This window comes from Battus philenor, unplaced genomic scaffold (genome assembly GCF_028537555.1).
Source record: "Battus philenor isolate CCGP_79_NKW_IND1 unplaced genomic scaffold, ilBatPhil1.0.hap1 SCAF_8, whole genome shotgun sequence".
NCBI classification, from domain to species: Eukaryota; Metazoa; Arthropoda; class Insecta; order Lepidoptera; family Papilionidae; genus Battus; species Battus philenor.
This window is the reverse complement of record NW_027181748.1, coordinates 6,465,401-6,476,505: the sequence shown is the minus strand read 5'-3', so window position 1 is coordinate 6,476,505 and position 11,105 is coordinate 6,465,401. Positions and strand designations below refer to the sequence as shown.

At 29.4% G+C, this 11,105-nt stretch overlaps 1 protein-coding gene across 1 annotated transcript; it reads left to right on the top strand.

Moving 5' to 3' along the window:
• The first annotated feature begins 6,250 nt into the window (after positions 1-6,250).
• Positions 6,251-10,625, top strand: LOC137931732 (protein artichoke-like). The gene is made up of 4 exons (XM_068775226.1): positions 6,251-6,413; positions 6,478-9,615; positions 9,702-9,958; positions 10,062-10,625. Exons 1-4 carry the CDS (start codon positions 6,251-6,253, stop codon positions 10,623-10,625), a joined length of 4,122 nt encoding a protein of 1,373 aa, XP_068631327.1.
• The last annotated feature ends 480 nt before the right edge of the window (positions 10,626-11,105 follow it).

The window sequence follows — 11,105 nt, the reverse complement described above, 5'->3', positions numbered from 1 at the left end:
ATATACAATATGCGCAATATTAAGATGATATTATGCGTATTGTAAATTGTCCTCAGCGAAAATTATTTCATCGAAATTATTTAAGTATATTAATTCTAAAAAACTCATTTTCTCGTATAAATAGTAATGATGTTGATATCTTATACAATACATTATTAATGACTTTTAAATTAAAAATAGCTCATCTCTTTGACTAAGTTTTCAAGCAACCCCTTGTAACCGTTACAAGGTAATATGAACATATTATTAAGTGGCATTGATTGGCAGCAGATATAGTTGTTATGGATATAACTATCTAGGTGGTATCTTGCTTAACTTGTACAAAATTGTTAATTTTCCTTCCCAACGTTTCTATTTTCTATATTATGCTTTTTTATTTACCAATACTTAACTTTTTTGTATTGCTTTTTTAGCCTTTCTTAACTGTACGTTAATGTGTAATTTCATTACTCTCTGCATAGTTGTTACCCGCTACCTTCATTGAATTACCTCTTTGTCACAATTCTGGCCTACTATTGGTACTTTCTGATCCTATTACCACGATTTTAGTAATTGCTAGCATCTGATATCTTGTTTTCTGAAAATATAGTTGATTCAATGCTATTGAAGTCTGGCTACTGTCATTGTCTTACAGTATCCTAGAATGACCCTTACTCTTAGTTTTATTGTGACTTCTATGGTCGTTACCCGCGTTAATACATCAGGATATGATGGGTAAGTATTCATTGCTAGTAGGAGGCTATGAAACAAGCGTTGTATTACGATGTAAAACAAGTTTTATTATAAAAGAACCATGTAAACGTAACTAAGTCTTCTCAGAATAGCAAGAGGAATTATAATCTAAATTTCTTATTCTAATTTATTAATGAAATCGTTACTGGTCTTATATAGTATCGGCGTAGAAGTTCGTCGTAGACATCTACGACGACCGTAGGCAGCCGTCATACATCGTAGCAATACAATAATGAATCTTTAAGCACGGCAAGCTGTAACTTAGACAGTAAGGTGTTACTAAATCTTAATCACCTAATAAACTAAGATTTTTCGTATTTTTGGTGAAAATATAGTCATTATTTATGTTTGGATGGATTCGCACGCTTATAAATTGTTGCATGTCTATAGGATATTTATCACTATCCACGTACGATATTACTTTACAGCGTAATATTACAAGCCTCCATAGCTGATTTACGTCAATGGTAACTTAATGAGGCTAAAGAAAATGTCTATAACTAATAAATGAGTTTATCGCGTGACTCTGAATAATAATAGTTTTCTTTACAAAAATTGTTACATGACGAATTTTTCCATGTCACACTTTTTATTTGTATTAACAATTGAATTAATTCGATATTTCTTTTTCTTTACTGTTTTTTTTCGGAGGAAATAACATTTTTACAAAAAAAAAAGTAATTGTCAAATCGGAAAAATTAATCTTCTATAATCACAATGGGTTGCTTTATTGCTCTTTGTATAGTTAGGTATGAAAGATATTTTCAACGTGATAACTCAAATACCGAGTTATATTCAATTTTTGTATTTAAAGTCATATTTTCGTTATATGAACATCATTTGAACTCTAAATTTAGTAAAAGTTTAAGAATTGACCGGTATAATAAAGGATCCCGTGAGAGATATCGTTTCAGATAATACAATAGCGAATAGCAATTTGTTACAGTTGAGTTTGTTTCTCAGGTAAGATGAAGAACGTTGGTAAAACTCTTAATTTACGAAAAACATCCAACTGTTTTCATAGTTAAAAATTAAAGCATTATGTAATTCTTATTTATAGTTTTATACAAAAATAAATACACACTTTAAAAAAAAACATGTGTAAATAAATACGTTTTCATTTCAGTATCATAATATTATAACTTTATTTCAAGTACTTAAACAATGTTTAAAAATAAGTTTTACATTCAGACGTCGTCGCGAAAACAATCTCGTTTCATATTTTATCACCAATACGAGGAAGTAGAGCAAGGGAAGCGAATGAAAATAGTTCTTGCATTTTAGAATTTCAACGTATCTATATAAATTTTTCGTATGATTCGTATTTAAGTGACTTTTTAGTTATTTTTGACAGTCAGTACAATTTATCCTTTGGAAAGTAATATGTCCACGACCATGAATCGTAGTATATCATAGCAAAGTAGTATTAATAGAGACAGTAATAAGGAGCATTTATTTCACTATTTATTTTGCACCATAGGTAATAACTAAAAAAAAAGAAACAATTTATATAGAGGTACCAGACAGGTGGTCTTATCGCTCGAGGCGATCTCTACCAGTTTCTTTGGATGGAGAAAAAAGATATGTAAGATAAGGCAGTTAAGGCTGTACACACATACAAATAACCATATTACTATACGCACATACATATATACAAAAATACTTATTATATATACACATGTTCATGGAAAAGATATTACATAAATACAAATAAATAACAAATGCTACACAATATCTCATTTTAGCCAAGGAAATGCTCTTTTACCATCTTTTCAAATGTTGCCAGTGATTTTAATTACTACATGACAGGGGTATTAAGCTTGTCAATAAATTGCTTAATTACCGTTATAAAGATATTTTAAAGTGACTACGAAAAAACCATCTGAGTATATAGAGGGTTCTTTTATTCTCAGTTCAGGTTGCGGAAGCCTCGTGCTTTAATTTGAACAATTCGCTATAAGAGAGCTCCATCTGGTTCTACTTTGGGATTTTATGGTATTCATCTCGTGTATTATGTCACTAGAATAATGCTATGCTGCCAATGCCAAATAGAAATGAAACATCACTTGAATAAAAACAGTTATTTCGGTTTAGTAATTGTAATAATTCTATTAACAACTTTAATAAAATTCTCATTGATGAACTTTTTGATTATGATAATTTTTAAGTTAGTAAAACTTAAGTATCCAAGTGGCTCATACATTATTGGGTATCATAACATTTTATTTAATTTGTATTTCACAAAATGCCTTAAAATTGTACATTTATATGCAACTCATAAGATATTACTATATCCTGCATTACACGGTTTCTTAAAAAAACATGGACAAATTAAAAAATATATTGTTTTTTTAAAGTTAAAAAATATAGGTTTGATTTATTTTATATGAAAAGCTGTATTTTCACTGGATCTCCGTTGCAAATGTCGTATTTCTGTCTCCAAGCCAGATAGCAAGTGGTGCACACATTTTAGTTAATTCTAGTTTTGAGGCTGTTGCGGACGTTTGAACTATTAGACCGAATAGTCTAAATGTAATGAGCGCAATCGTGGGCCAAAGTTTATTTACAGAGAGTTAGAACGTATTTATTTCTATCGACGTGTTTTATCTCTTTCGACGACGAAAATCATAATTACAAAATAATAAAATATCTAAAACTATACACAGTGTGAAGCCTCTGGCCAAAATTTTATGTTACACACAAAGGTGTTTATAAAATATTAACAGTGACAATGTATATAATAAAAACTCCTACTTATTGGGTTGTCTTCGAAGTCACTACGGCAGACTATCGTAAATTCTACTGTTTACATAGGCGTCCTAGACAATGAATTTTATATTGAAGATCACAAACTAGACATGAAATACAAACGTTTCGATAGCATCGCATTCCCTTACAGATATATATATATAAGAATTCCACCCATGTATTCAATCATCACGATATCTCTAGAAGCAGAAAGTTAAGAGACCTGAAGTTAGGACGAAATATTTGTTTTATTAGGTAGAGTTTAACTTAAAACAGATTTTAGGAAATTATGACTCTTGAGAGGCTGTTCATTCAATATATGCCTATTTTCTTGGTATAGCTCTTCAAGTAAAAAAAATTAACTGAATCTCCAAATGCAGTGCAGGCCACAGGAAGTGGGTGGAAGAAAGCTAGTTACATGTATAAATATTTATACATGTGACTAGCTTTCTTCCATCCGCTTCCCGTGGTCTGTATAGAAGAATCGTGAGTAATACATGTATATATATGTGTATATATATATATATATACATATTACTCACGACTAAGTAATGATTCAGCTTATCCTACTCTCCCCTGCTTGGAAATAGTTGATTCTATACTTTAGCTAAAACAAATATACGTGAATACGTTCCAAGATTTGCAGAGCAAGTTACTTTGAGTGTTTAATGTGTAGGCAGTTCAGTGTTTAGTTGTATGAAAAAATTGTACAGTATAGGCAATTAGTGTTGGTAATAATTTTCATGTACATACATGCGTACGTTTTTCAATGCGCTGTTTGTTTAATATTTGTAAATTTATTATATAAATATTTGATTTCCAAGCTCGAAATAAGTCTATTAATGCATAAATAATTTTAACATCGTGAATAGATATGAAGTTTCCCCTATAAAATTACAAGTTATTAATTAATTGCATAACGATATCAAAACTCAATTGAATATATGTACGCTTCGCTGCGCTGAAAGTCAATCAACTATCTATAATAATCGTAGCGCTGAAATATTATATAAATTAAACTGTATTTTCTACGAGCTGATGAAATTTCAAAATTGTTTATGAAAAACTAATAATACGGAAAATAGCAAATTCTTTAATTTTTATGACCACAATTTGTAAAGGAGGGCAAGTATACTGACCTAGATGCTCTACTGTCTGGGGCCGAGGCAACGAGCTAAATTTACAAGAAGCTTCGGTGAAGTGTTGGCCTATCTCCATCTCTGCCTTTGAATTGGTATGTGGTATTTTATTAAATCGCCAAAAAACTTTTATAAAAAATATGTCTACTTTGTAACTCGAGAAAAGTGTTTTTCAATAATCATTTGAAGATTTTGTTAGCATATAAAGTTTAGGATTTCAAATAGGATATATAAGGGGATCTATTTTATTTATAACTTCCGTAAAACTGGTAGCTTACTGTGATTATAATCATGAATGAACTTCTAATTAAGAATTTAATATTTTGATAACGAAACGAGTAAAATACTTATATTTAACAATAATGTTTTAAAAAAATTCAGTATAGTATTTTTTGAAAGATAACTAACAACAGAAATGACTCATTTATACTTTATTAGATATTATTCCTTGCTGTATTACGGTGCACATTTAGACAACTCTTGACCTAGTTTTATTTTTATATACATTTATGTTTAAAACTTGAAACGGCGAAGTGACTGCTTACATTTATGTTGTTTAAACAAAATATATAAATTGAAACCTTGAGTGGTGGCTTCTTTTTATCATTATGTTATTAATACTATTAACATAGACCGAGTAAGTCAACCGAATATTAAAAAGAAATTTTAGTGTTGTTTTAAATAAAAATTGTGATATGCTGCTTTATTTTATGTAAAAAATTAATTTTAATGCTAAACTAATTATAAATATTTAAATGTTCTTTTATTGTATAACATATTTTATATAGACATGTTTAACTGAGATATTGTGGTTAGTTTATATCACACTATTATGTATTAGAAATACCAAAAATACAACGTCATACATGTTAGATAAGCTCTTATGCGGTGGGATCACACAAAGCTCGAGTGGCAAAATCCGATTCGTCATAAAAGTATAATAATAGTGGGTCGGGGGTGCCGCAACAACGCGGCGGTGACCTACACAGCGCGCGCCGCAGCGGCAGTCTTCAGTCGAGCTTTCTAATGACCTCCAGCGTTCTGTGTTGCGTTAAGAATATATTTTATCATATTCAAGTTGCTTAAACAATCACAATAGTTCAGTTAAACATTTATTAAATGTAACCTATGCACTTAGCAGTACGGGATAGACGCATGTGGGTGACGCCATTTGGCTACGAGTTGAGTTACGAAAATGAACTTTAAGTACTACGGAATAACTATGTTTTGTAATTAATTATATAGATGCACGTGCTACGCGTTGAACTTGTCCAGGTACGTTTTAATTCTAAAATTTTATACTTTTAAATTTCAAGGTTGTTCTTTGTTTCATGTTAACTTTATGTCATTTCAAAGCTGAACCGGGGATTATTATTACAATTAATTATTAAATGTATTGTTTACTACATGTTTCTATGTGTATCTTTGTAGAATAAAGTATTGTGTTTTAAAATATTTAACTGGGGAATATTTTCGTTTACTTAACTGATACAAAGGGTAGCTACGTATTTATAGCATGGTCATATTACAATAAACGACGTATTATGTACATATATGAAACCAGGTGATTTTATTTCAGATTTTGGACAGTGTTTATAATGGAGATTTGATATCTCGTTAACTATGTAATTATGACAAATCTTTTATTTTTGCGAAAAAAACAAAATGGACAAAATGTATGGCACTATGTATCAATGCTACTGGTTCTACCTCCAGTCCTCCGATCTCAAAATACCATGGAATGTTTCGATTTGATGATAAATAATAAATGCTCGTGCTACACGTTCGAACATTGTAAGTAATTATTTTTTTATCTTTATTATTCTCAGCAATGTCTATATAATCTATATCTTTTCAGCTGTTTTTCTCGATTGCCAAGATTCAAATACCAAACAAATCAAAAATGCGCTAAAGAGGATTAATGATGTACATTCGCTTTCCATAAACGACCTCGATGACAGCGAAGAAGTTTTGGGACCACATTTTGTGCCGCTCGGCGTTTGCATTAAACATATACATATAACAAGAACAAGCATAAGAGACATAGACGATGACACATTTATGCCATTAAGACAGTGCCTTGAAACGTTAAGTATTGTGTCAAGTAAAATTAAATTTATTCCGCAAAAGGCATTTTCTGGTTTGCTCAAACTAATCTCAATTGAACTCACATCTAACCACATCGTGGATGTTCCAAGTTATAGTTTCTATGGTCTTCCATTAATGAAAATAAACATAAAGCAGAATATGATCCGTCATATTTCAGATTCTGCTTTTTCTAGTTTAGAGTCAACATTATCAGAAATTGATTTAAGCGAAAACAACCTCACAGCATTTCCGATATCACCAATAGCAAAGTTAAGGCACCTTCGATCTTTGCGGTTATCATGGAATGAAATGTCTTCTTTTCCGATCGCACATGATTTCGATTTGATATCACTAGAGTTTTTAGATTTAAGTTCTAATAATTTTGAATTTATTTCAGAAGACTGCCTTAAATTTTGTCCGTCCCTTTTAACATTATCTTTTCATTTTAATTTTATTAATAACATACATTATCGCGCGTTTTATTCGTTGCTTAATCTTAAATCTTTAGATTTGAGTCATAATAGAATTAAAATATTAAATACTAATCTTTTTCAAAATAACAAGAAGTTAGAATTTATTGATTTAAGTCACAATCATTTGCATCACATCCATGGCCTTTTTTGTAACATGCCACTATTAGTCCAAATATTTTTAAGTAACAACAATATTTTAGAAGTGCCAATTGATTCCTTTTTCAACTCTACGAAAATTACTACAATACACTTAAATAAGAATTGTATTCATACAATACATAGCAAGAGCTTTAGTGACTTAGAAGAATTAACTACGTTACGTTTAGATTTTAATTACATAACTCAAGTGCCACACGATATATTTATTAGTAATGTTAACATAACAATGTTAAGGTTAGACAATAATAATATCATAGACTTAAAAAATGATTCACTGGGTGGTCAAATAGTGATAAGAGAAATCCGTTTAAATAATAATAATTTGAAGTTTATTTCGAAGTATCACTTTTATAACCTCACAAATGCAGAAGAAATTTATTTGAATAATAATAAAATCACTAGCATAGATTCTGAAACATTTTCGAAAATGGCTTACTTAAAATATTTGAGCCTTTATGACAATTATCTAATAGAAATCAACGACATACTGCCGAAGCCAAATTCGGTTCTATTAACATTTCATGTCGATTCTAATTTACTGTCTTCAATTAAAAGTTTGTCATTCCGTTATCAACAAAAACTGTATCACCTTAGCTTAACAAATAATCATGTCAAATTCTTATCTAGAAATGTTTTTGCTAATTTAACTTACTTAACTCGTATTGAACTACATAATAATGAAATATCTGTAATCGACGATTTTACATTTCAACAACTCCGTTCTGTTAGAAATCTAGATTTACATAGAAATTTACTGCGTAATGTTACTAATTATACGTTTGTAGGCCTTTTAGAATTAGAAGATTTAAATTTATCACACAACAAAATTGTTTTTATATATACTATGGCATTTGACACCTTGAAAAAGATGCGTACATTAAATTTATCTTACAATCCGCTTAGAGTACTCTACAAAAATATATTTCAACAAGGTTTACCGTTAAGTTCATTATATTTAGATAATTGTGAAATACAACAGATAGAAAATGGCACTTTCGAAGGAATGAATAATCTTAAATATCTTTCTTTAAAAAATAATTCACTAAAATCTAGTGATTTAGTTTACATCGATATTCCTGGTTTGAAATATTTATCGCTTTCTTATAATATATTCGATCACTTACCTGTTGAATCATTCTCACAACTGCCTCTCTTGGAAGTTTTATTTTTAGAGCATTGCAATATAGAACATATTGTCGAAGGCACTTTTTCCCTAAACAAGCAATTGGTGCGGTTGAACGTAGCGCAAAATATTATTAGTGGAATACCTACCTCTCTATTCGAATCGTACACTTCAATATCCGAGGTTAATATAAGCAACAACTTTTTAGACTATGTTCCATATAATACCTTCAGTAATCTAACGCTTATAGAAATTTTAGATATTGCCGATAACTTGTTACCAAAAATAGAATTCAGTGGTTTTGAAAAAATGAAAAAAATTAGGCATTTGATTTTAAGGAAGAATGAAATCCATTCTATTACCATGAAGAAAAAAGTAATTTTTAAAGAACTTTTGGAATTAGACATAAGCTACAACAAACTAAATTCAATACCATCATTATTGTTAGAGAATTTTCCAAAAATACAAAACATTAATATTTCCTACAACGAAATTGTTAGTTTCGACTTTTTATCATCACACAAAAGTAACGGAGTTTCGTTAATAAGTATGGACTTAAGTAAAAATCCAGCAATGTCATGGCCTTTAGTTAACACAAGTGATAATAACAATACTCTTTTATCTAACTTATATGAACTATATATTTGCAAAACTAACTTATCTAATCTAGACGATATAACATTTGGATCATTTGTAACTTTGCAACACTTGTACTTAAAGTTTAATAAAATACGAAGACTTCCGATAAGCCCATTCTCTAAATTATCTATTCTAGAAAATTTGGATCTAAGCTATAACAAAATTACACATCTAAAAACTAGTAATTTTCGCGGACTTCTGAAATTGAACGCTTTATGTTTATCAAACAATTACATTGAATCTATGGAGTCTTTTACTGAAGACCTTAGTAATTTAAAACTTTTGGATCTTTCACATAACAGATTACAAAACATCCTAAATCAAGATTTAGTCAATTTAAAAGAACTCACTGTTTTATATCTAAGTTATAATAACATCAAATATGTATCAGTTACTTCATTTAATAACTTGAACAAAATTATACTGATAGATTTAGAACACAATAAACTTCAAACGATACCAATTGATTTATTTACCACGATTGAAAGTCACGTACAAGAAATTTCCATAAAAGGTATGTGTATTACATATAAACTTTCAATTAACCAAAAAACATAATCTTGATTTGTGCAATATTAACAATTAAAACAATTGTTTCAGATAATGTAATAATTTGTAGCTGTCAAAGAAATAATACATGGACATGGATTCAAGATCATCCAAAAATAATAGACTCTAAGGCTGTCACTTGCCTCAATGATGAATACCCTAAAGAAAAGTGCGATTTTCCGACAATAACGCAATTATCAATCGACAAACATAAAGATAACTCTGTATCGGTGTCATGGTTTATAAGAAATCGGACAGCTGTCAAATCTTTGCAAATAATGTACTACGATGATGATGTTAACTCAGACGTAAGTAAAATATACATGATGGTTGCAATTGGCTGTAATTTAGTGCAGTTAGCATTAAGTCAAGTTTAATTGTTAAAGTTAAAATGTTTATAAATTTTTTCAGGTGACATACAGGTACTTAGACAAAACTGAAACATCTGCACTCATCTCAAATTTAAGTCCAAATCAAAATTACATAGTATGTATTTTAACTTCGGAACAAAATCCTTATATAAAGTTAATTGATGAAGACATTTCTGAAACAAATATTTCCTTTACTGATTTTAAATATATGTCTAATATAAGTAGAAACTATGCTGCCACATTAATTTCCCAGTCTCCGTCAAGTGAATGTATTTCTTTTGATACATACACAAAACATAACGTTAAATTGAAACCTATAAAAACCTTTCATTTATCGAGTATACTGAATCGAAGAATGGGGTTAATTGTTGGATGTTGCTTAGGATTTGTGGTATTTTTTGTAATGGTTTCGGTTTTATTGTATACAAAAATTAAAGAAAGGAAACGAATAGCTAAATCTGACCCAGCGTGGTCGGAAATGAATGATTATCATTCTATACAAAGTAAGGAAGACATCTTACAACACTCTACTACAGCTTCCACTGATAATATTTTATTAGGCATGGCGAAAAATCGAAAATTATCTCTAGAACAATTGAAATAGTAGATTTTTGTAGATGAGCCTACTTCTTGTTTATGTTTATTAGGTATTGTATTTTAAGTTCATATTTAACTGTTAAATAGTATCGTAGTTAGCTTAAAGCTGTATATAAGTTAATTTAGATGGTGCAAATGATAGTGATTGTTAAAAAAATATAACAAGTATTTGTAATATTTACAAAATCTAGTTTAGATAGATGACGTAGACAACGACACTTCATTATAAAAATAAATTGTTGATATTAAGTTTATGTTAGTTTTATTATTGAAATCTTCGATGTTACAACTTCCATTCACATTAACAAATTTAACTTAACCATATTTCATAGTTATCTACTATCTTCTTAAAGTTAACATTGTAACAAAATGCTTTGATGTTTAATTATTGTTTAGCAAATTTTGACAACATTTTACTGAAACTCGCCCTAAACCAAAACTCGTGATTAAAGGCTATAAAAGTGGCGAAACCTTTACTAATCATTTT

What these genes read in the sequence shown, in the direction of transcription:
- LOC137931732 (XM_068775226.1), top strand. Translation starts at nt 6,251, where the DNA reads ATGACAAATCTTTTATTTTTGCGAAAAAAACAAAATGGACAAAATGTA. An exon ending in GTGCTACACGTTCGAACATT is followed by an intron (nt 6,414 to 6,477) that starts GTAAGTAATTAT and finishes ATATCTTTTCAG; the next exon opens with CTGTTTTTCTCGATTGCCAA. An exon ending in ATGATGATGTTAACTCAGAC is followed by an intron (nt 9,959 to 10,061) that starts GTAAGTAAAATA and finishes AAATTTTTTCAG; the next exon opens with GTGACATACAGGTACTTAGA.